Raw genomic sequence first — 26980 nt, forward strand, 5'->3', positions numbered from 1 at the left:
CCACATCGCCACCTCAGTTGTCCGTCAAATGAATGACCTCCTTCCACCAAGGATGCTCCATAACCTGATGTATCGTTGACCTAGCCTTTGGATCCATTTTCATCATTCCAGATATCATCTCCTGTGCCCCAGAACCGAGTTGACGTCCCCATACCTCAAATCTCAAGTCTGGCTGGTCTTGTACGTCCAGCTCAGTCATTTCAGATACTAGTCTAAGAGCTTTTGTCCATTTCTCGCTATTTATGTGGTTGAACAGGCCCTGGTTCGCTGGCCCAAAGTACGAGAAGTGTCGCGTCAATATTTCTTGTTCGGGGCTAATACCAAGCTTGACGAGCGCTTCATAACTATCGATGAGTAGCAGTTTCTCAGCCCCGAGGACAAATAAGCACTGCGCGAACGCTTAGCGCGGGTTTCTTCAATGACAGCCATGAAAATGACGGAGAACAGCTTACAACCAGTCCAAATGAGTAAAGGTCTGATGCCTTAGACAAACCTCTCCCAGTCTGCCCTTCTGGACTGCGCCACATGACGTTTCCTACTGCACGAGTGCTGTGAAGCAGAGCTCCTGGTTCAAGCCTGAAAGCAATGTCAAAGTCACCTAAAGCGACGTTGGTGATTTTCTTAGTACCCTCTTCGTCGTTAGACCAGTTTGTTTGATAATGGATTCATTGGCTAACTAAGGTAGTTGGAGCGCGAGTATATATAGGTGAAAATATTAAGTAGCTGGGTACCAGCCACCCCACAAGTCTTTCCTTCACCTTTAACGTTTTACATATTTAACACTCCCCCTTAGCTAATAATCTATAGCCTTATAAGTTAGCCTCGTTAAACTCTAAAACTATTAAGGAAAAAGGAGAAGAGTGCTTATTTTTCTACCTTGCTTGTAAGCCTAAGGGCTATATAAAAACGTTTAAAAGGTTCTTATAGCAGTGCCTTTATAAGGCCGTTAGCTACTTATAGCGTTATTAGAATATATTTAACTTTAATATTATTATTTTTTTACGCTTCGCGAATAAAGTGCTATTTAATATTAATATACTTTACTCTTCTATAGTTAAATAGGTTGCTTACTAAAGTAATAGTATCTTAGTTATCTATAAGAATAGTAGTTAGCTCTTTATTACTCTTACTTTAGTTTAAATTAGCTAATAGCTATTATAACTAGATTACTTTAGTAGCTACTTTTACTTAGCCTATATACTCTACTTTATATAAAGAGAGTATAATAGTTAGTTATTACTTTAATAAATAGCTAATTACGCTACTACTAAAATTAAATAAGTATTTTAAAGTTAAGTAGTATATTACTATATCTCCCCTCTAGTTAGTATCTATATACCTCTTTAGTAGCTATAACTCCTCTATATAAGTTAATACTAGATTCTATAAACTATATAAGTAGTAAAGAAGGTACTTAACTACTAACTTATATTATATAGTTAAGTTTAATATATAGTAATTAAGATAAGATACTATAAAAGCTATATTTAGTTTAGTACTAAGTATAAAGTATATAAGAGAACTAATAGCTTAAGTATAAGTATAAGTAGCTAATTTTATTATATAGTAGCCTTTAAGCGCTAATTTAAGTTTTTAGCTAATAAGTATTATAACTATCTTATAATTACTTATATTAAAGTCTTTAAGTACTTACTATAAGTAGCTATATTAAGTAAGCTAGAGCGTTCTATTTAGCTTATCTCTAATAATATTTATCTTAAAGTAGAATTAGTACTCCTCTAGATTACTTATTTTAAACTATTTAGTAAAGAATAATTTTAGCTCTTAAATCTTATTAAGGTTTAGTTTAGTAATTAGTAGGTTATTAATATATATAGTAATATATAGCTAGTTCTTAATAAAGATACTTATATCTAATATAAGTACTATAAACTCTTAGCTCTTTATAAATTCTAATAGTATTTAGTATTAGATTCTTAGGCTTTATTTTAATCTATATAGTACTTTTTAAAGTTAATATAGCTTACTTTTACTTCTCTTTAGCTCTTTAGAGAGTTTAATAAATATTTTAGTATTAATATCTCTATAGAGAAAAGCTATTTTTATATTTATTTAGTAGATTTTAAGATTATAGATAGTAGTAATTATAAAAACTACTTTATAGCTTATAGGCTTAATAACTAATATAAAGATTTCTTAATAGTTAATTCTCTCTTATTATTTAAAGTCTTTTACTACTTAGTAAGCCTTATATTATAGAACTTTACTTTAAAAGCTATATTTAATCTTAAATACCTACTTACCTCTAAGTATATACTAACTTATTTTTAAGACTAAGTTCTAAGTTTTATTTACTTAGAGAGAGGTTAGTTCCTTATCTATTACTTTAAACTATTATACTTATTTAGGCGTTAATTTAGCGTATTAGTATAACTTTAGTTTAATAAGTTCTATAAGTACTTCTACTTATATTTTTATAGCTATAAGGCTATAAACTACTTTAGACCTTATTATAGCGCGTTTAATAATATAGAGGTTTAAGTAATAAAATAAAGTTTTAGCTAGTACTATATAGTTTAGTTTAGTTTTAGCTACTATAGTCTTTAAAGTAAGTAAGGCTATACTAATAAATTTTATCTTATTTTTAGCCTCTAAGGTTTATAGCCTAAGTAATTTAATACTATTTAAGTTCTCTTTAGAGCTTAATTTAATTTTACTAAGTAGTTTAGTAGTTTTAGTCTTACTAAGTAGTTTAGTAGTTTTAGTTTTATTAAGTAATTTAGTAGTTTTAGTTTCGCTAGATAGTTTAGTATTATTAATTTTACTAAGTAGTTTAGCGTTTATTAATATAGTTTACTTAAGTAGTTTAAGCTTTAATAATTTATTAGCTTCTTATATCTTAAAGAATAAATCTTTACTTTCTTTTTTTTAAAGTACTTAAAGCTACTTCTAAAGTTATTATAAGGCTACTTTAGCTCTTTACTTTTCTTCTACTTAAAAGTTTACTAAATAAAACTTATTTTCTAAGTATATAAAGTTATATATAGTAGTAATAGCTTTATTATTTTATAGTATTTTATATACTAACGCTTCTTTATATTCTAGAAGTTAATAAGTAACTCTCTTATCTTCTCTAATCTTATTTTATTAGCCTATTTTATAGCTTAAGTAGTAGCTATTTAAGAGTTTAAAGTAAGCTATATCTAATATTACTTTAAACTAGGCCTAATATAGTATTATATTTAGCTAAATATATAGTATAAGTATTTAAAAGTATATAATTAAGCTTAAGATTTTAGACTAGTATTTTATTAAGAGTTTACTCTTAATAAGTATAGTATAAAGCTATTCTTTAAGAATTTAGTTTATAACTTTAGCTATACTATTTAACTAGTACTAGTCTATTATAGTATATTTTAATTTAATCCTCTTATTAGTATAGTAAGCTTTTAGGTCTTTACTTATAAATTTACTAGCTTTATTTTAATAAATTTAATAGTAGTACTATTTATTTATTTTTTAGCGCTATATAAAGTACTTAATTATAGTAAAAGCTTAACTTTATTAGAATAGTAGTATAGCTACTATAAAGACTATTATATTATTAATAATTATAATTTAGTATCTTTCTTTATATCTCTCTTTTAGTAGAAGTTTAACTATATTAAAGTAAATAAATTTTATAAAGTATTTACTCTTTTTTATTAGTCTCTTATATAGTGTTTATATAAATTTTACTTTTATATAGATTTTATAAATATAAGCTAGTAAGAGTAGTTTTATATTTATAACTATTTTTTAAAGCTTTTTAAGACTACCTTACTCTAAGTATATAAATTACTTATACTAAAGTTCTAGCTAGTTCTAGCTTAATAAGTATACTATAAGTTCTATAGATTTATACTATAAGAGAAAGAGATATAGTTTACTAATCTTATTAAAATATAGTATAAGGCCTTTAGTAGTAGATACTATAATAGTATTATTAGTTATTTAAAAAGTTCTACTATACTACTAAAGATAAAAAAAAAGATTAAGTTATACTTAGCCTTTAAGTTATAAATTATATTACTAAGCCTTATTTATCTCTTTTATTCTTTAATATAAAGGCTTATAATTATAGTTTTTATTATTAATACTATATACTTTATTCCTCTATAATTAACTATTAGTAATTTATTTTAAGGTTATAGAGAGTTATATATAAAAATACTCTTATTATAAGTAGTATAGTAGGTATAGCTTATATTAAGGATTTAGTTTCTTAAGAGAAAGATTTAGTTTTATTACTTACTAGCTATAAATATAAAGCGATTTATAGTATTAAATTTTAATAGAGCTTATTAAAAAGCTAAACTAGCTATACTTTAAGGCTTTTTAGTTTTATTTATACCTCTTACTTTTTATTCTAAATACTTTCTACTCTTTTTAGTTTTTTTCTACTTCTCTTTTAAGTATGAGTATTTTATAAAGTATATACTTTTATAGTATAAGTAGTATCTATAGTAGCTATATAGTTCTTAAAGTTTAAATATAATTTTTATAATAAGACTAACTTTATAAGTACTTATTACTTTAAGTTTTTATTTAAAGCGCTTAGTAGCTATAATAGCTATATTAAAAATTACTACTTTTATAGTTAGCTCTTCTCTATTATTATATTAAGTAATAAGACTATAAGTTTAATAGAAAGTAGTAAGAAAGGTATAGTAGTTACTACTTAGCTTACTAAAGAATTAGTTAATAAGAAAAAGTTTAATAATAGTATAGTTCTTATCTAAGGCTTTAAAGTCTACTTTTATAGTTTAAAGATATTTAGTATATTTAGAAATATTTTAATTATAAAAGTTTAAAGTTAGTTACTTATAGATTTAGTATAGATTTTAAAAGACTATACTTTTTATTAAGTAGTAGCGTACTCTTAGCTTACTAATTATATCTACTACTATCTTTTCTTTCTTAACTATAGCTTTTATATTAGTACTATAGTAACTTTTAATAGCTTATAGTACTTTATTTTAGTTTTATTTTTATAGTTCTTTATAAGTAGCTTTATTTCTTAAATCTTTATTTTTATAAGAGTAAAGTCTATTAGTATTTAGTTCTTTTTTAAAGTACTATCTATAACTAAAGAAACTAAGAAATTTAGTAATCTACTTTTTTTAATAAATTTAGTTATTAGAACTCTCTAGAACCTTAATACTATAAAGGCTAGTATTTAATAGTATTTTATCTATAATATTATTTTACGCTTAACAAGGTATCTCTTTTAGTAGCTTATTTGTACTTTATCTACTATATTATTACTTTCTTTATTTAGTACTCTAATTTACTATTAATAACTTATTTATATATTTTTTAGTCTAGTTAAAAGGTACTATAAAAAACTTATTTATCTTTAAATATTAAGAAGCTAAGTAATCTTAAGAGTGTAGTAACTACTTTAAGTTTAAAAAGTTTATATAAGCTTACTAGACTAATTTTACTTTCTTTTATATATCTACTATAGTTACTTAAAGTAATAGTTTTTAGCTAGGTTATTAGCCTATAAGCCTTATTATTAGTTAGAAATAATAAAAGTTTAAGAGTAGTAGTTATATACTAGTAGAGTATAGTATTAAGAGTTTAATATTATATAACTAATTTAAGTAGTTATAGTTAAAGATTATAGTAGTATTATAGAGCTATTATTTTAAACTTAGCTTTATTTATTAAGAGGTAGCTAGTTCTAATACTATTTTTTATCTCTAAAGTTAGTATTAGTAGTTAGTATTAAGTATAAACTCTTTAGTAATAAGTATTTTTAGCCTTACTTACTATTTTATTTTATTACTAACCTTCTTTTAGTTTCTCTACTACTACTTTATATAGCTAAATATTACTTTCTATAATTAAGTTTTTATAATTTTACTTAAGTAAGTGTGTTCCTATCTAAAACTTTATATAAAAAATTAACCTCTAAGTAATTTTCTAAGTAGTTAACTATTATAAGCTAAGATAAGCTACTTATAAGTAATTAGTTTAGAGGATTTAAAAAATAAGGCTGCGCTATAATCCTTTAACTATACTATAGTTATATAACTAATTATATATAATTAGATATATTTAGCTAATTAGAGCGCGATTATTAATAATTACTTTATTAATTATATATAATTACTTTAATAGCTAATTAGAGCTACACCTTCTACCTAATTATCTATAATTACTATATTAATTATATATAATTACTTCTACTCCTTAGTATATAGTATAGGTATTAAACTCTTATAGCTTAATATATTTAACTTAAGTTTTAAGTATAAGTATAATATAGAAAGTTATTCTACTTACACGTTACTATCTACTATATTATACTTTACTACTCTATCTATAAAAACTAACTAATAAGAAGTTTAATATTAAAAGTTTTATATTACTTCTACTTAAGCTATACTCTTAATACTTTAAATACTTTTATAATAAGTAATATTATAATAGATACTCTAGCTACTTTCTAAACTAGAGAAACTATAGCTAACGCCTATAAGTCTAATCTTTACTATAGTAACTATAATAAACTTAAAGCTTAGCTTCTTTAAGTTAACTATTACTTCTATGTTACACGGGGTTTGGGTCTATACTGCTCTGGTCGGGTCCGCCACTATGGCCGATGAGCCTTACGTTAGTGTTCCGTGAAGTTTGTCTGGCGAGACAGTGGAGTGGTGTGCTTGGATAGAAAGGTAACAAAGGTTAGACAACTTAATCTATATTGCTATAGACTAACAGGTAACAATCTTGTTAAGTAAAGATACTAGTAAGAAAGTACAATTTGAGTTGACCACAACGAGAGTAAATAATGAAATCCATCCATCCTTATATCCTCATTGCTTCAGTCCTGGCATCTGGCCAAGCCGCTGGCATCTCAGATGTCGTTGGCATCTCTAGATGTCCTGGCATCTCCAGAGGACCTGACATCTCCAGATGTCCTGTCTTGGCGAGATGCCAAGTCACGTGATCTACGCCCCGCGTTGATCATTACCTTCTGACGTGGACGTTCCATAGGCTCCCTGCCTCCCATCCCTTCGTCAAGGAGAGAATCCTTCTTGTTACTTGTAACATTATCCCCCCTCTTAGGCGTATCGTCCCGATACCCTGGATTATCGTTTTGCCGCGCCGCGTGTTGAATCGTCAGCTGCATATAAGGTCGGTGGGCCCCAGGCCATTGTGTCCGTCCTTTTCCTGACTCTAGCCTTCCTAACCATGCCCAAGGTCCAAAAACAACGTGCCCCCCGTGCTCAAACTTCGACTGAACAGAAGCGTGCTCGTGCTTCGCGAGCTGAAGAGGAGGGTGTCGAAATGGATTTTCGTTGTAAGCGCTGTGAGGAGAAGAAGATACGTTGCTTCGTTGAAACGTCCTCCGGCCGTTGTGCTGGGTGTATCTCGGTTGGCGCTGAGTGTAGTTTGTTCGTTTCTGAGAAAGAGTGGGAAGAAATCCAGGTTGAGCAGGAGCGTATAGAGCTGGAACTTGCTCTTGCTGAAGAGGCCGCTGCGCGTGCTCGTCGTGAGCTTCTGGAAGTGAAGAATAGGAAACGTGCCTTTGCGCGTCGTGATCTTGCGATAATCGCCGTCCAAGATCGTGCGAAGGAGCAGGCCGAGGGGAGCTCAGCCCCTGGGGGTACGGGCCCTCCTGTTGTCGAACCACCGCTATCCGAACCGTTGGCTGATTCGGGCTGGTTACAGGCTGATCCTCTTGATTCTTCTTTTGACTATTCTTTTCCCCTTTCTCTCCCCGTGGAGTCCGATTACTCCGCTCTAGGGTTGACTTTTGTTTCTCCGGTTGTCTCCGGTGGAAATCACGTACCAGTGACTTGCAGTTCGTCAGATTTCCTTCAGGTTCCCAAGTGTTGTGGCTCTCGGGCCATCCTTGCCACTTGACCAAGTACTTCCACTGACTACCGATTTTCCGCAGGTCCTTGACTTCTTCGACCTCGTACTCGTCGTCTTCGAGCTCTATGTCCGTTGCTAGCTCGGCATCTGGAGGTGCTGGCTCCAGGAGTTTCTTGTGAAAGACAGGGTGGATTCGCATGCCTTGTGGGAGTTTCAACTTGTAGTTTACTTTTCCTATTTCCTCTAGGATCTCGAATGGTCCTACTCGGAGGTTGTCCAATTTTCTGCATGGTCGTTTAGTTTTCAGGTTTTGTCGTGACAGGAAAACTTTGTCCCCCTTCTTAAAGGTTGGTCCCTCAATCCTTTGTTTATTCGCTGCTTTGGATGTCGTGAGGTTCCGTTGAGCTATATTCTTGCTCAATTCTTCGTGCAAATCTCGCATAAGCTTCGCTTTGTCGTCTGCCCCTACCGCGATACTCTCAATGTCCTTCGGATCTCGATGAGCTACCGGCTCATATCCGTAGTTCGCGTAGTGCGGCGAATGCTTCGTTGTTGCAGATCTCGTGCTGTTGTAGGCCAATTGCGCTGTCGGCAGCAACTCTACCCAGTTGTCCTGCAATTTGTTGGCGTACATCCGTAGGTATTGTTCTAATGTCTGGTTCGTTCGTTCCGTCTGGCCGTCTGTTTCCGGGTGAAAGCTCGTCGAAAGCTTCTTCTTGACACCTAACTTCGCCAGGAATGTATTCCAGTATTTAGACGTAAACAGTTTATCACGGTCGGTGATGAACTCTTCAGGTATCCCATGCTCTGACACTAATGCTTTGGTGACTTCGTACGCGCACTCCTCTGCCGTAATAGTCTCTTCCGTAGGCACAAACTTTGCCGCCTTAGTCAATCGGTCCACGATTACTAATATTGTGTCGCAAAATTGAGCTGATCCTGGTTCCAACGATCTCGGGAGCTTCACTATGAAGTCCATCGTTACACTTGTCCATGGTCTAGATGGTGGCTGTAAGGGTTGTAACAGGCCGTAGGGCTTATGTCTCTTGGGCTTGTTCTGGTGACATGCCAAACAGTTGCCTAGTATTTCCTGCACCTTCGTACGCATACGTGGTATCGCAAACACCTTAGACAGTCGTCTAACCATTTCTTCGATTCCTGCATGTCCGTATTCTGTAGACTCGTGCAGTTCCTGTATGAGACTCGATCTCATGTGTGGAGGTACATATGTTCGATCCTTCGAAACCATATCTCAGTACTCTCGTTCGTCGTTTAACAGTCCGTCGGAGCCTGCTTCGTCGGGCTCGAACTGCCAGCTGGCTGCTCGCTGCTGCCATTGTTGCTGTAGCGTTTCCACCTGCTCGGCCACCTTAGCTACCTTAGCTAGTTCCGGCTGGTTATACTTCAGACTGCCATCGGGCATCGTCTTAAGTAAGGCGTCATGTGGTTCCTTATGACCCTCTTCGCGCAAATCAGACCTTCTACTTAAAGCGTCTGCTGCTCCGTTGAGCGTTCCCGCGCGGTGCGTTATCTTGAAGTCGAACTAAGCAAGCATCTCAGCCCATTGGACTTGTCGTCGGTTGAGTTTCTTCGTTGTCATGAAACTCGTCAAATTTTGGTGATCGGTAAAAACCTCGATCGTGTCGGGGAGTCCTAACAGGTACACCTCCCATTGTTCAAAGGCATCGACTACTCCAAGTAGTTCCTTATCGTGAACGTCATAGTTAAGTTCTGCTCCTGAGAACTTCCGTGAATGGTAGAACACCGGTCTCCATTTCTTATCCGTGCACTGCTGTGACAATACAGCTCCGAGTGCGTAGTCAGACGCGTCGGTCTCGACTCTAGTGGGTCGCTGAGGACTGTACATCTCGAGTACTGGCGCCTCCAGGAATATCTGCTTGATTCGATCAAAAGCCTCCTGATGTTCCTGTTCCCATTTGAAACCTATTTCCTTCTTCGTTATCTCCGTAAGGGGTGCCGTGATCTTCGAGTAATCTTTGATGAACTTTCGATAATAGTTCGCAAATCCTAGAAAGGATTGAATATCCTTGACTGTGTTGGGTTTTGGCCATTCCTGTACAGTCTGTATCTTCTTGGGGTTCATTTTCACTCCTTCGGTTGAGATGATAAATCCGAGGAACTCCGTTTCCTGTGTGTGAAACTCACACTTCCCTGGTTGAAGGTATAGCTTGTATTCCTTAAGCTTCCGTAAGACCTTCTTAACATGCTCGACATGTTCTTCGCGTGTGCCGCTAGAGTACACTAGTACATCGTCTAGATACGCGGTAACAAAGATTCCGAGGTATTCGTGGAGCGCGTTATTGATGACTGATTGAAAGGTTGCCGGCGCATTCGTCAACCCGAATGGCATAACCGTATACTCGAACAGTCTATACTTCGTCTTGAACGCCGTTATCCACTCGTGACCTTCTTTGATTCTGATTCGGTAAAATCCTTCCCGAACGTCGAACTTCGTAAACCACTTAGCTCCCTGGAGTCGATCCATGAGCTCTGTAATTAGTGGTAAGGGATATCGATTCTTCCGAGTAACGCTGTTCAACCTCCTGTAGTCGACACATAGTCGCCACTTCCCGTTAGGCTTCTTTACGAACAATATAGGCGAGGCCATCGGGCCTGATCCTGGTCGGATAAATCCCTTTTTCAAGTTCTTCTGGAGGTAATCCCGCAGCTCAGCATCGTGCTCGGGCGCTATAGGGTACATTCCTCCTAGGCTCAACTTCGCTCCTTCCTCCAAGATGATCTCGTGATCCCAATCCTGGTGTTCTGCTAAGTCTGTTGCTTCATTTTCCTCGAACAGTTCCTTGAACTCTAATGTTCGGTATTCTGCTGGAACCGCCAGCAATGGTTCGTCATGAACGGACGCAACCTGTGGTACCGGTCCTTCCTTCGTGGTCGCGACCTGCCGTATCCAAATGACTCCTATTCTCTGAGGGTCCTTCGCATAGATTCTCGCGATCTTATGCGGCGAAATCACACCGAATCTCCCATCTAGGTTTGCGCGTTGATCCGTCGGGCGTGTTTCTCGTCGTATACCAGCAACCTTGTGCACAGGTTCTCGGCTGTGTATCGATTTCTTCTGCTAGTCGATGGCAAGGTTATGCTCTAACAACCAGTCGTAGCCAATTATCATCTCAGTCTCGCCGAGATCCATAATACTAATCTTCGTTCGGCTTTCTTGACCAGCCAGGCGTAACGGTACTGCCTCGGTCTCAAGTCGAATCCAGCCGTTCCCGTATGTCGTGGGACTATCGTCGGCTAATACCACTCGCATCGGCACCTTCTTAGTCCGATAGGGTATGTTGTTCTTCTCCACCACTCGGGGTGAGATAACGGTTCGTGCGGCCCCACTGTCTATAAGCGCCGTCACCTCGTGTCCGTCTATAAGTACCGTAGCCTGCAGCCGCAAATCTTGCGCTCCCAGTTCGCGTACTTCCTTAAGGGTCGTTTTAGGACTGCCTTCACCAGCGTGACCCTGTCCCTAGCGGCATCCTAGTTTTTTGTCTGCTCACTTTTCCTCTTCTTAGGAAAGTAGCCTTCGCCGTCCTTGGCGGAATAGTGTATCTTACACTGATCGTCGTAGCAGAAGCTCCAATGGGTGTTCTCGTGCGGTATATCTTCCTTCGCAAACCCCTTCGTTGGTCCCGGCTTCTTTGTTCTGTAAATCGGGCATCCGTCTGCCTCACAGATGTTTGCTGATAGGGTGCTATGGAGGTAATCGTTCACTCCGCGAGCGTCCTCAAACTGTTGTCGGTGGAAGGTACATCCCTTCCTGCAATGCGTCCATAAGAGTCGTTCGTGGCTCTTTTCTTTGTTGGACCTTTCCTGACCCTGCCTAGGTACCCTAGTCGTCGTGACTCTTGGTCTTGCAGCTCTGTGCATCCTGCAGTTCTTCGCATTGCATTCCTTGGCGGATATCGTGCTATGGTAGTAGTCGTCTACCTTTCGAGCATTCCGTCGTTGTTCTCTGTGGAACTGGCAGTTGGTCGTACAATGGATCCAGCATAGCTCCTCATGAGCCTCTTTTTCTCCTGGCTGGTGCATCTGACAATGCTGTACTCGACACTCGTTATGCCATAAGTTGATGTGGCAGCAATCGTCCTCGTTGTTCCTGGTTTCTTCTCGCTTCCTCAAGTGATGATCGCACTGTCTTGGGCAGTCAACCCAACGTAGGCGCTCGTGTTGCTCCATTCGTTCCCTGAACGTCCGAGGCGTCTCCTCGTCATCAGATTCCTTGAACCTGGGTTGTTCCTAGGCAGCCCTGCAGGCAATCTCTTCTGCTCGGGGTCCCGTGATTGTGATTCGTCCTTCGATATCGCAATCGTTGGCTTGGTGCCTGGTATTTCCACAAATCCAGCACTGTTGGTGTCTTAGGCGGCGTAGTACTTCTGCCCCTTCAACCTGCCAATCCGTTGGTAGTGGTTCGTCCCACTTGAAGTCTTGGAGTCCTATTGCCTTCTGTACTAGCTCAAAGGCCTCGTCGGTGGCTTGTCTTGCTTCGTCGTACAGGTCTAGGTCGCTGAGGGTCTCGTCTAGTTCCTCAGTTGGGTATGGTGTTGCTATCCGTAGCATCCCGATCTTGACCGCTCCTTGCTTGACTTCGTTCTTCGGGCAGTCCCTGCGGAAGTGTCCTACTTCGCCGCAGCGGAGGCATGCCTTACTTTCGTAACGCTTCTGGCGTTCTTCCTTGGAAAGACCATCGTTAAACTTTCCTCGGGTTTTGTTCTTATCCTTGGACTTGTCTTGTACTTTGCCGGTCATGTACGTGTCTCCGTCGTGATCCTTGTTGCTCCGATACCTTCGGGTGTTGGCAAAGGATGGCCCTGGTCTGTATCCCTTCTGGGCTTCCTTCCGTTCCCATAATCGTGTGTCAATTCTTGTTGCCAACTCGATCAACGAGTACAAATCCTTCGGCTTGTCGTAGTGTACAAGTTCGTCCTTGATATTTTCCTTCAGACCTGCTTCGTATACCGTCCGGAGTGCCGAATCGTCCCAATTGATTCGTGCCTGTAACTGCTTGAACTCCGCCGTATAAGCTGAAACTGCTCTGGTCTGCTTCAGGCGAGATATAGCTTTCTCCGCCTGGCTTTCAGCATCTACCTCCCCGAAGATGCGTCCCAATTCCTCCTTGAAGTTGGCCCAACTGCTGAACAAGGTACGCGTCTCGTCCTTCGTTCCTTTGTTGTCGATGTCTGTCAGAAAGTCCTCCACATAAGGTTGCATCCAGCTTGCCGCTTTTCCCTTCATGTGAGTGTTGGCCATAAGTATTTTTTCTTCGTCGTTTGGCACATCGTTGTAGCCGCAGTACAACTCGATGTTGGTGAGGAACGTTCGTAACCCTTCTCGGTTACCATCGTACTTGTCTGGGGTTGCCATCTTGGGTTTCTTGATAGGTTTTTCGTTCGGTGTGGCCATCAGCTGACTCGTGAGCTGATTGATCATCGCTTGCATCTCAGCCATCTGCTGTGCATGGATCGTGGCCTGGTGCCTAAGATTCCGCAACTCTCGTAAGTTGTGTGCGTCGTCATCCACCTCGTCGTCACTCGGGGTCAGCATTTCGTCGTCGATTGCTGGAGTGGGCACTGGTCCGGGACTCTGGACTGGTCCACCGGCACCTGCCTGCGACTGAGCCTGGTTGTGAGACATCCTTGAATCTTAATCGGGCGTCCTAATGTTAATCTTCCTAAGTCCACTAAATCCGTGGGTGGTCAAAGTGTTACACGGGGTTTGGGTCTATACTGCTCTGGTCGGGTCCGCCACTATGGCCGATGAGCCTTACGTTAGTGTTCCGTGAAGTTTGTCTGGCGAGACAGTGGAGTGGTGTGCTTGGATAGAAAGGTAACAAAGGTTAGACAACTTAATCTATATTGCTATAGACTAACAGGTAACAATCTTGTTAAGTAAAGATACTAGTAAGAAAGTACAATTTGAGTTGACCACAACGAGAGTAAATAATGAAATCCATCCATCCTTATATCCTCATTGCTTCAGTCCTGGCATCTGGCCAAGCCGCTGGCATCTCAGATGTCGTTGGCATCTCTAGATGTCCTGGCATCTCCAGAGGACCTGACATCTCCAGATGTCCTGTCTTGGCGAGATGCCAAGTCACGTGATCTACGCCCCGCGTTGATCATTACCTTCTGACGTGGACGTTCCATAGGCTCCCTGCCTCCCATCCCTTCGTCAAGGAGAGAATCCTTCTTGTTACTTGTAACATTCTACTTAGCTAGTAATAAGATTAATAAAAAAGATAAAGTTATCTTAGCTACTAGTTACTACTAAGGTAATATAAAGAAATAGTTTAACTCTATTATTAGATAATATATAGATAACTCTATTAATAATAATAAGAATACTAATCTAGTTAAAGACTAGAATACTTTTAAAGCTAAAATATAATAAAACTTTTTACTTTTTAAGGAATCCCTAATTACAAAATATAAGATTTAGACTCTATACTAAACTAGGTCTACTACTAATTATATAACTTAATTTTAATAATATATAATAAATATTAAATAGAATAATAACGCTTTTATATATATATACTAATAGGGCCTTAAGCTAATAGTATATAGAGAACTTATAAGAAGTAGAGCTAATATTACTACTCTTAATAAACTTATAGTAAAAGCTATTTAACTTAATAATAAGCTATATAAGCTTATATTAGAAGAATAACTATTTAACTAAGAAATACGTAACTATAATAATAGAAATAATTAGCTTTAATAATAATACTACTAATATTTATAGCCTAACTAGAGGTAATAAAGAAGCTATTAGCTTAAAATACTTAGTATATATATAACTAATAGATATAAACCTATATACTTTAATAATATTAACTAAGGAAAGGGACCTAGTAAGCCTTACTATAAAAAGAATAAGAATAATAAGAAGAAAATTAACTACTATATATATAGTAAGAAAGGCTATATAGTATATAACTATATAAGTAAGAATAAGATTAAATAATAGCTTAATGTTTTATATTATAAGTTAGAGTTAAATAATAATAAATTATAGAATATTATTACTTAACTAAAAATTAAATATTACTTAGATAATATAAAAGTTATTAGTAGATTAAATAACTTAACTTTAACTATATCTAAAGATATATCTAAGGCTAAACTAGTTAGTAATAAGAAATATAAGATACTAAATAAAGAAGAATAACCTTTTATATTTAAATATAAGAAGATAATATAATTCTAAAAAGAGAATAGACTATTAACGCTTTATATAAAAAAGTAAAATAGTATAATACTAGACTTACCTAAGACTTATCTAAAAGATAACTTAGTAAAAGTAAATAAATAGATTAATATACTATCTACGCTACTTAGATAACCTAATATAGCTTATAATAATAATAAGATACTACTTAATAAATACTAAATATTATAGTACTTATAATTAGATATTAACTACTATAAGATTAAGACTACTTAATAACTACTAATATATATATATATTATAGCTAATATTAAAAGATTAGAATAGAGACTTATACTTTAAGAAGTAATATAAGTATAAAAAATATAAAGATAGAATAATTTTTATAAATCTATATAGTACTAGTATAATATAAGAAATAAAAACTATATAAGTATATTATAGACTATATATATATATAACTACTATCTAACTTACTACTTAGATAAGAGAGAAGCTAAATAGAGTCTATAGTATACTAAAAGTATACTTAAGTATAAATAGTTATAGTATAAATATAAAGATAATAGCTACCTAAGATACTTATAAGATAAACAAAAAAGAATATACTTTTTAGAATAAGAAAACTCTTAAGATATTATATAAATATAGATAATATATAAAGTATAGTATGTAAATAGCTCTTTAATAAAATATAGAGAAGACTAATAGTATATATACTTTAGTAATAAATATAAGAAGTATATAGTAGTAAAAAACTACTATAGATATTAATAAAAAGAGTCTTTTTTAAGCTAATAATAGAGTAATAAGGCCCCTCTAAGGGAATTAACGTACTAGAACTCTTAGAATTAATAAAGCTTAAGATAAAGCTTAATAGAATATAGATATAGGTACTAGTAGATTTAAGATTATAGGTAAACTATATTTTAGCGTATATAGTAGCTTAAGCTAAACTTAAAGTATAATAGAAATAATAGCCTTACTTACTATATATAGCTAATAGTAAGCTAATACTAAATAAAAATAAGATTATATATAAGGTTAGATAAGTAATACTTAGTATTTAGGAGTATATAAAGGAGATTAACCTAGATATTATTAGACTAGCTACTTATAATATTATTTTAGAACTTTTATAGCTTAAGAAATATAACTTATAAATTAATTAAAAGTTAAAAGTATTTTAATTTAAGTACTATAAAATAAACATAACTATAAGCTAGCTTATATATTAGTAGAGTTTAATAGTAAATAAAAGTAATATTACTAAGTAGTATAATAACGCTAAGAAGAGAGTATACTTAAAAGGTAGTTCTTAAAATAAGAAGCTATACTTTATAAATACTAAAACTAGGCTAATAAATTATAAAGTAAGAGGAAAAGAAAATAGTATAACTTTAGAGTTCTTTAAATAGTATAAGAAATATAAATATCTATTTTAAAAAGTAGTAAATAAAATAGTATTACTAGAGTATAAACTTTAATACTATAAGATAGTTCTATAGGAAGAAAAGATACTAACTTTTAAGCCTATATATTAACTATTAGAAAGAGAGCTTAAAGTACTAAAAGAGTATATTAATAAGAGTCTAGCTAAAGGATATATATAACTATTAAAGTTACTAGTAAGATATCTAATTATATTTATACTAAAGAAGAATAGTATAGATTAACTATATATTAATTATTAGTAACTTAATAATATTATAGTAAAGAATTAATACCTACTATTAAATATTATAGAGCTTAGAGATTAATTATCTTATATAAAAATTTTTATAGCGTTAGATCTCTAAGATAAATACTACTTTATTAAAATAAAGAAAAATAAAGAATAAAAAATAGTATTTAGAACTTATTATAAATATTATAAGTATTTAGTTATACTATTTAGACTTATAAACGCTCTAGTAATATTTTAAGAACTTATTAATAATATACTTAAGCTATACCTAAATATATTTATTATTACTTACTTAGATAATATTCTTATTTATTTAGAAGATAAGAAGAATTATATTAGATATATAAAGATAGTACTTAAGACACTAAGTAAATATAGCTTTAAACTTAAGCTAAAGAAGTATAAATTCTATAAGACTAAAGTTAACTTCTTAGGCTATATAGTAGGAGTTAACAGAGTATAAATAAGTAAAGAGAAGATTTAAGTTATTAAGAACTAGCTAATACTAACTATAGTTATAGAAATTTAATTATTTTTAGGATTTATAAACTTTAATTAGTAATTTATTTAAAATTTTTTAAAGATTATAATACTAATAATATAACTTACGCGTAAGAATATACTATTTATATAGAGTAAGAAAGTAGATAAAGCCTTTAATAAGCTTAAGATAGTATATATTATACTACTATACTTTAAGATATTTACTCTAGGTATACTAATAAAGATTAAAATAAATATATTAGACTTAGTCTTAGGAGGCTATACTAGTATATTTATTAGTAATAAATAGTACTTAGTAGTATACTATTTAAGAAAGTTCTTAGAACTAGAAGAATAATATAATATATATAATAAAGAACTACTAGCTATTATAGTATATTTATAGTACTAGAAAGTATATATAGAAAGCTACTTAGAACTTATAATCTATATAAATTATAAGAACCTAGTATACTTTATAATAATAAAGATACTTAACTAAAGATAGACTAGATAGGCTAAACTATTAGAATAATATAAGTTTAAGATTATCTATATACTAGAAAAAGAAAATAAAAGAGTAGATACTCTTAGCTAATAATATAATATTATAGAAACTAAAATAATAGTTAATAAACTTATACTTAGAACTAATAAAGATAGAAAACTAAAACTTATATATAAACTTAATATTATTATAAAGATTAAGAATAATATACTTAAAAAAGTATAGTAAACTATTATTAAAGAATATTATAATAACCTTATATATAGATATTAAGAAATTACTAAAATAATAGAACTTATTTAATATAACTACTAATTTAAAGGTATAAAAGATAAGGTTATAGTATATATTACTAAATACGTAGAATACTAGAGAAATAAGTATAGTATATATATACTTTATAGAAAGATATAAGCTTTAGAACTACTATAAGAACTATAAGTAGATATTTTTATAGATTTTATTATAGGATTACTAGCTTTAAAGAATTTAATAACTAAGGTTACTTATAATATAATACTTATTATAGTAGATTACTTTATAAAGTAAGTAGAGTATATACTATTTAAAAATAACTATATAGTAGTAGACTTAGTATATATTATCTATAATTAGATTATTTAATATTATAGAATACTAAAGTTAATTATTAGTAATAGAGATAAACTATTTATATCTAACTTTTAGATAACGCTACTTATAGTAATTAGAACTAAGAGAAAGCTATTAATAGCTTACTACTTATAAACTAATAAATAGATAAAATAAATAAATTAAATAATAAAGATATATCTTAGGATTTATACTAATTATTAGTAAGATAATTAAGTATAACTACTATCTATAGTATAGATAGTATATAATAATAAAATATTAGAAGTAATAAGTAAAATACTATTTTTTACTAACTATAGATAATATCTAAATCTCTTTACTAGAATATATTTAAGTTTAAAGATAGAAGTAGCTATTATAATAGCTAAATAACTAAAGAAAATTTATAAAAAACTATAAAAGTTACTTAAATAGGCTTAATGCTAAAGTATTTCCTATTAGAATAAGAAAAGAAAAATAGTACTTTAGCTAAAAAAGAAGGATAGAGTATATTTACTTATAAAGAACCTTTATACCTAATATTTAAGTAAGGGACTAGACTACGTTAAAGTTAGACTATTTTTAATTTTAAAGTAAAATAGACTAGTTACTTATATACTTAACTTACTAGCTAATATAAAGATATACCTAAGATTTTATATATAACTATTAGAACTAGTAGACTCTAAAACGCTACTATAAAAGATATTCTACTATAAACTTAAAGAAAAAAATAAATTTAAAGTTAAAAGAATTATTTTATACTATATAAAAAGAAATAAAACTAAATATCTAGTTAAATAGTTAGAATACCTTAATAGCGAGAATATATAAAAACTAGAATCTAACCTATCTAACTATAAATAAAAAATCTAAAAATATTAATAATAATAATAGTAAGAATTAAACTAAGTACCTATAAGTAAAAAACTAAATAACGCTTTACCTAAACTATTAATCTAAATAAATTATTATCTATAATAAAATAATAAATAAAACACTATATATACTAAGAAAAATTATACTACGCACTTTAAATAGAACTTAAGCTTATAACGCTTAATGTTATAATAGACTTATCTAATATCTCTAATATTACCTATATTATAGAAGAAAATGTAGCACTAATTAACGCTACTAGATAATTACTATTATCTACTACCTTAGTTTCTCTTAACTTTTCTATTTTAGACGTAAAGTATAACGCCTTCTTATATATATGCTCTTTAGCTTACTTTAATATCTTCTTATTTTATAATAGCCGCGAAATAACTTTAGCTAATAACTTTTTATTATTATTAACTTTCTTTTAATACTCTTTATAAGTATAGTCTAACAACTCTTAAGATATATTTATATACTTCTACCCTAGATAAGTATACTTAGTATAATAAAAATAAGAATTAGGTATAATATAGTAAATAATACCTTATAGAAAATAATAATTATAAGAGACTTTAGCTAAATAGTTTATATAGAAAATTTTAGAGCTTAATTATAAGTAACGCTAGTAAAAGAAAGAAAAAAAGAAAGATATAGTTACTACTTACTATATAATATAGAGTAATCTCTTAGTTATTAATATACGCTTTAGGTAGAACTACGTAATTTAAGAACGAATCTAAGAAGGGAGGAAGTAATATTATAAGCTAAGGTAAGCTACTTATAAGTAATTAGTTTAGAGGATCTAAAGAATAAGGCTACGCTATAATTCTTTAACTATACTATAGTTACGTAACTAATTATACATAATTAGATATATCTAGCTAATTAGAGCGCGATTATTAATAATTACTTTATTAATCGTACACGATTACTTTAATAGCTAATTAGAGCTACGCCTTCTACCTAATTATCTATAATTACTATATTAATTATATATAATCACTTCTACTCCCTAGTATATAGTATAGGTATTAAGCCCTTATAGCTTAATATGTTTAACTTAAGTTTTAAGTATAAGTATAATATAGAGAGTTATTCTACTTATATGTTACTATCTACTGTTAGAATATTGCTACTTAGGTAACGGAAGTTGCTGCTTGTTCTACTAGTAGCTTAGAGGTAGAGGTCTCTGCCTTCTACTTGTCTAGTAATAGACTTAGAGGCAGCTTATCAAAGGTTCTAGTAAAGAGAGATAAATAAGAGATAAAAAGATATTGCTAGGGGAGAGAGAATAGTTAAATTGCCTTCCTAAGGTAGTCTGTAGGATTCGCTCTACTCTTCTCTACTTTCTATCTACTAGCTCTTCTACTACTTATATATTCGTTGTCTTAGATTCTAGAAGAGTCTTCTTAGTAGTAGCTTGCGTAATCTATAGCGTAATAGATAGATATTACTAGATAATAGCATAATAGCTTCTAGTAATAGATTAATTGACGTATCTTGGTTGAAGGTTGAGTACTTGGTTCTATCGGAGATTAGCTGGTGAGCTTATATCTCCAACACACCCCCTTAAGCTAGGCAGCTGAGATCTGATTAATCTGCTAGTTTTGATTAGCTTGTTTGTTTCGATGAGCTTAGGCTGATAGATTCAATCGATCTGATGGGTTGGATTGTTTTGATAGATTGGTTCGATAGATTGGTTCGATGGATTAGTTTGATGGATTGGTTTGATGGATTGGTTTGATGGATTGGTTTGATGGATTGGTTTGATGGATTGGTTTGATGGATTGGTTTGATGGATTGGTTTGATAGATCTGATAGATTGACTAGATTCGATTGCGATCGAAAATCTTGAATCTTATCAGCGTTTGTAGCTTTGGTGAGACAATCAGCTAGTAGCTGGTTGGTACTTTGGTATTGTATTTGGATCTGTTTATCCTCCACCTTTTCGCGAATAAAGTAGTATTAAATATCAATGTGTTTCGTCCTCGCGTGGTAGGTAGGATTTTTAGATAGTTGAATTGCGCTTTAGCTGTCAGAGTATATAGTAACAGTTCCATCTAATAATATATCAAACAGTGGTTTAATACTTTTAATAATCTAGTTTAGATAGATACTCTGTTTTGTAGCTTCGCGGTAGGCCATGAATTCAGCTTCTGCGCTTAATAACGCGACGGTTAGTTGGAGCTTTGATAGCCATAAAATTGCGCAATAACTCTTGTTCAACTAGAGTAAAAAGATATATCCTGTGGTGGATCTGCGGGTATCAAAATCACCCCCCCAATCTGCATCGGTGGATCCGATCAGTTTGATCTAATCTAATCCCATCGATGTAGATTGATCAGTTTTGATAGAGCCTTCTTAAATATTAGAGCTAAGTTGATATAATAGTCCAATTTAGCTTAATTGCGATAGGTATCCCCATAGGTGATCAAGGTTGCTAAAATGTTCAGGGCTTGGATTGGCCATAAATCGCGATAGAAGATTAACTGCGTAGGTAATATCTGGCCGAGTAAGGATAGATAGATAGATTAGTGCGCCAATTTATTATTAAAATAGATTAATATCTTTTGGCGTTGCTGTTTGGTCGTTTTTTGCAAGCTTAGTACCTTGTGGTAAAGGTATTTTTCTTGGCTTAACGTTCTGCTTATTGAAACGAGTAAGCAGCCGTTGAAGATAGCTTTCTTGGCTAATATATATCGATCGATTAGATCGATTAATTTGGATACCTAGGAATTCAGTTACATCGCCAAGGTCTTTAATTTCAAGCTCTAATATATCAGATAGCTTATAGAATAGCTATTAAATCCTTTGTTCGTCTAGTCCAAAAATGAGTAAATCGTCCACATAGGTTGCGATTATTATTTTCTATTTTTAATAGATATAGGTAGCTATATCGATCGGCAAGGATTGAAAACCTAGTTAATAGAGTAAGCTTAATAGCAGTTTCTGCCATTATCGACTAGCTTGTTTAAGCCCATATAGAGCCTTATTAAGTAAACAAACGTGGTTAGGATAATTTGAATTTGAAAATCCCTCTAGTTGTTCGATATAGATCGTGGTATCGATTAGTGCATTTGGAAAAGCTTGTTTTATATCCCAGCTCTGTATAGCCCAGCCTTAGGCTGTCGCAATCGCAAGTAACAGACGGATAATATCGGGCCTTGTAGTATTGGCAAACGTTTCTTGATAGTTAATGCCAAACTCTTGTTGAAAACCTTTGGCTACCCAACGAGCTTTGAAGATAAAATCGTTGTTTTGTTGATATTTTCTGTTAAGTACCCAGCGTCCTTTAAGTACTGGTTGGTTGGAAGGCCTTGGTACAAGCGTCCAAGTATTATTCTTTTGCAGGTGATCTAGCTCTTTTTGCATTGCCAATAGATATTGATCCTTATTGTCATGCTTAAGAACTTGGGAGTAGTTTTTTGGATCGGTAATATCCTTGGAGGTAAATAGGATTTCTTTAAGAATAATATCCTCTGTTGTAACTTCGGTAGATAGGGCTGATTCTGTCGTTCTAGCTCTATTCTTGATAAGTACAATTGGATTTCGTCCAACTGTTTTCATTTGATTGGTGGATTTCTGATCGTTTTGATTCACTGGTTTCGTCTGATCTACCATTGGATGAAGGTTTTGGTTGGTATTTGGATCAGCATTTAGTTGATCGTTGGATTGATCGTCGGATTGATCGTTGTATTGATCGATTACTAGTTGTGATTCAAGATCATAAGCTTAATCGTTGAATACTCCTTCAAGTATTTGAACATCCCTTGCAGTTACAATCTTATTCGACTTTAGATCAATTAGTCGATATAGATTGTTACTTAAATAGCCAGTAAGGTAGTACGGTTGGACTCGAGAATCGAGCTTACCCACGAATTCCTTTGGTTCTTTTCGATAGGCTAGTGATCCCCAAATTTTGATATTGTTAATATTTGGTTTTATTCCGTATTTTGCTTCGAAAGGTGTTCGAAAATTGATAGAACTATGCGGTGTTCTATTATATAGATATACCGCTGCGAGTAAGGCTTCTGCCCAAAGTTTGTTTGGCATTTTTGCTTCAAATAACAGAGCTCTGATCTTGTCGAATAGGGTTCGATTGATTCGTTCTGCGCCACCTTTAGCTTCAGGATTGAAGGGGGAAGTAAAACGTAACTTAAACCCTCTTCGATTTGATAGCTTTTGTAATTCTTTGGTATTTAGCTCATTATCTGATTGAATGAGCTTAATTAGCTTTGAATCCTGAACTTCAGCTCTTTTAATAAAAGCTTTGACTGGCGTTATAAGCTCTGATCTTGATGTGAGAAGGTCCACTTCTAGATATTTCGTGTGGTAGTCCAGGAAGGTAATGTAGTACCTATAGCCCTTGTTCGTTCTTGGCTTGATAGGTCCTCCTAGATCGCAGTATATAAGATCGCCAAACTCATTGACTTGAGTTATTGGTGGATTTCTGCTTATCTTGCTAGTAAATTTGCTTTTTAAGCAGATCTCGCAGTTGCTGAATGAGTTGTTTGTTTTAATATTTGAATTCATGCCGTTGGTGTTGTCACAAAGCTTATTTAAGCTTGTTTTACCAATATGGCCGAAACGTCGATGCAATAGATCGATTTGATCGTTTTCTTCTGTTTGATTGATTTGATCGATTTGATCGATTTGATAGTTTTGATCGTTTTGATCGGTTGGCATCGATTTTGACTAATTGGGCTGTTCTGATAGCTTTAGCTGATCAGATATATTGGTATCGTCTGATGTTAGTTCGGATGGTATGGGCTGTTCTGTCAGCAGTGCTGTATAATTGGCTTGTATATGGATCTGATCGTTTTGATGGATATCGCTAGTCGTGTGAAAGATCGCGACTTTTCGATTGTAGTAGCCCTTGGCTAGTATTTGGCTGGATTGGATAATTAGACTATAGTCCCTCGCAAACTTGAATTCAGCTCCTTTTTCAACTGCTTGATAGAGACTAAGTAGGTTGACGCGAAACTCTGGTACAAGGAGTACTTCTTTTAGCACAACTGATTGATTAGTGCTAGTAAAAGTAATTGGTACTTCTCCTTTACCAATCGCTGGTAATAGTGTTCCTGTATTACCCCATTTGATATAGGTGTTGGAAATACTGCTGATATTTCTGAACAGCGTTCGGTCGGAACAGATATGCGCACTAGCTCCACTGTCTAGTATCCATTCAATAGATTTGTTTGTTTTGACCGATTGGGTTATATTGATATCAGCGATAGTTTGGTTAACTGATACTATTGTTGATAGAGCTGTTTCAGATCTATTGGAGCCTTGGTTGGGGCGTTTGCTTGGATCTTTCTGCCAACACTGATCAATTGTATGCCCATTTCTTCTGCAGAAGCTGCAGTTTTTTGAGCTTTTATATTGTTGGGTTGGTAAGGTCATTTCGATATCCTTTGGCTGCTGGTTTCGATAGGATTGATTGGATCGATGGTATTGATCAGATCGATGGGTTGGATCTGATCGATGATTGGATTGATGATCGAATCGATGATCTGATCGATGATTGGATCGATGAGCTGGTTGATAGATTTGATGCCTTTGGTAAGGTTTGGTATCGCTTCTTTGGATTGAGTTGTTGGAGCTGTTTTTGATCGATTTTAGTCGTCGAGCTTCGTCAATAATCTGACTGCTCATTGTTTCAAGATTAATTTCTTTATTTGATCTAAAATCTTGAGTAATTGCTGTGACTAGATAATTGAAATCTGAACTCAAGTTATTGAGTATTAGCGCAGCAATAAACCTGCTTGGTAATTCGATACTTCGAGCTTTTAGGCTGAAAGTAAGCCTTAATAGCTTTTGAAGATAGTTTTCCACGTTGTTTTAGCAGCTTGAAACAGTAGTATTAATAAGTTCTTTGCAGATAAGAAAGTCTGAGCTAAAACCTTCTTGCGCATATAGAGCTTTAAGGTTGTTCCATAGCTCTACTGGAGTATTGATTTCTTTTATTTGTAGGAGAGGTCCATCTTCAAGACTAAGTCTTATAGTAGATAGTACCTTTGTCTCATTGTTTTTGAACGATTCTGGACGTTCTTCTAGTGTAAGGTCGGCTATTACAGCTATATCGCCGCAATCTTGTTAAATTAGAATTGATTGAATCCTTATAGCCCACATATCGTAATTTAAGCTTCCTTTAAGCTTTAGTACTTTGAAAATACTGTCAGCCATTTTAATAGACTGATAGATTAATTAGTTAGATCGAGCTTATGCTGATACTATTGCAGTTACTGTCCTTACTATAAAGAACTCTAGCTGCAGATCGTCAGCTTGATAGATTGAAAAAACTGATTGATCGATTGATTGATTGATAGATCGATAGGTTGAAATATCGATAGGTTGAAATATCGATAGATTGATAGATTGATAGATTGATAGATTGGTGGATTGATAGATTGGTGGGCTGGTAAGTCGATCGATGGATTGATCGATCGCTGGATTATTCAATTGATCGATAGATAGTTCTAGTCAGCTGATCTGACTTCGGATGATAGAGTTTCTCAGCTCTTCGCCGTGGTTATCCTCTTAACCCTTGTTACCCTAGCTCTTACTAAGAAACTAACCTAGATAGGTATAGTTCTTATATAGACAGCGCTGATCGTAATAGATCACAATAAACGTATAGTACTAGAAGCTTCGATAGATCGCGTAATCCGGGCTCATAACCTGTTAGAATATTACTACTTAGGTAGCGGAAGTTGCTGCTTGTTCTACTAGTAGCTTAGAGGTAGAGGTCTCTGCCTTCTACTTGTCTAGTAATAGACTTAGAGGCAGCTTATCGAAGGTTCTAGTAAAGAGAGATAAATAAGAGATAAAAAGATATTGCTAGGGGAGAGAGAATAGTTAAATTGCCTTCCTAAGGTAGTCTGTAGGATTCGCTCTACTCTTCTCTACTTTCTATCTACTAGCTCTTCTACTACTTATATATTCGTTGTCTTAGATTCTAGAAGAGTCTTCTTAGTAGTAGCTTGCGTAATCTATGGCGTAATAGATAGATATTACTAGATAATAGCATAATAGCTTCTAGTAATAGATTAATTGACGTGTCTTGGTTGAAGGTTGAGTACTTGGTTCTATCGGAGATTAGCTGGTGAGCTTATATCTCCAACATCTACTATATTACACCCTACCGCTCTATCTGCGAAAACTAACTAATAAGAAGCTTAACATCGGAAGTCTTATATTACTTCTACTCGAGCTATACTCTTAACATTAACTACGCAACTTAAAAATTAAGCTTAATATTATTCTTATATCTTATATAGATATAACCTTAGAGATAGTAAAGCTATAATAGTACTATTATAAGATAATTATATTAACTATTTACGTACTAATATCTCTAAGTAAGCTATTAGCCTTAATTACTCTAGTAATATAAGATACTCTACCTACTACGCTGTTAGTAGAGAACTATATAAAAGCCTACTAAGTATATAAAAGAAATACGTAACTACTAACTAAAGTAAGAAGCGCCTATTAGGTACTCCTATAGTTTAGCTAATAAAGTTAGATTAAGGCACTCTAAGTATAAGTAGCTTATAGTAGTAGAGTAAAACTAGTAATACTATATCACTTATATCTCTAACTACTAAAGGCCCTACTAAGTATAAGTATATTTCTAGATATAAGTTCTAAACTTAAGTTATTCTAGTTAGAATACTAGCTAAGTCTACTTTAGATATTTTTACTTAATACGCTATTATAATATTTTAGAGTAGTTAGCTATTACTAGTTTTATTCCTATAAGCTCTATTAGTTTTAATTTTAGCGTACTA

At 33.2% G+C, this 26980-nt stretch overlaps 2 protein-coding genes across 2 annotated transcripts; one reads left to right on the top strand and one right to left on the bottom strand.

The window, feature by feature from the left end:
• Nucleotides 1–13: 13 nt before the first annotated feature.
• PSV08DRAFT_192027 (kinase-like domain-containing protein) lies at nucleotides 14–650 on the bottom strand (the record flags this gene model as incomplete). Its single annotated transcript, XM_014218160.1, has 2 exons — nucleotides 14–388; nucleotides 453–650. Coding segments are annotated over 2 exons (573 nt in total), but the record flags the coding sequence as incomplete, so codon positions are not given.
• A 6555-nt stretch (nucleotides 651–7205) lies between these two features.
• On the top strand, nucleotides 7206–8017 carry PSV08DRAFT_344485 (uncharacterized protein). The gene is made up of 2 exons (XM_066092774.1): nucleotides 7206–7820; nucleotides 7913–8017. Exons 1-2 carry the CDS (start codon nucleotides 7300–7302, stop codon nucleotides 8007–8009), a joined length of 618 nt encoding a protein of 205 aa, XP_065947917.1. The 5' UTR covers nucleotides 7206–7299; the 3' UTR covers nucleotides 8010–8017.
• Nucleotides 8018–26980: the final 18963 nt, after the last annotated feature.

The sequence above is a fragment of the Bipolaris maydis genome (genome assembly GCF_028858645.1).
Source record: "Bipolaris maydis strain C4 unplaced genomic scaffold PSV08scaffold_20, whole genome shotgun sequence".
Lineage (NCBI taxonomy): Eukaryota > Fungi > Ascomycota > Dothideomycetes > Pleosporales > Pleosporaceae > Bipolaris > Bipolaris maydis.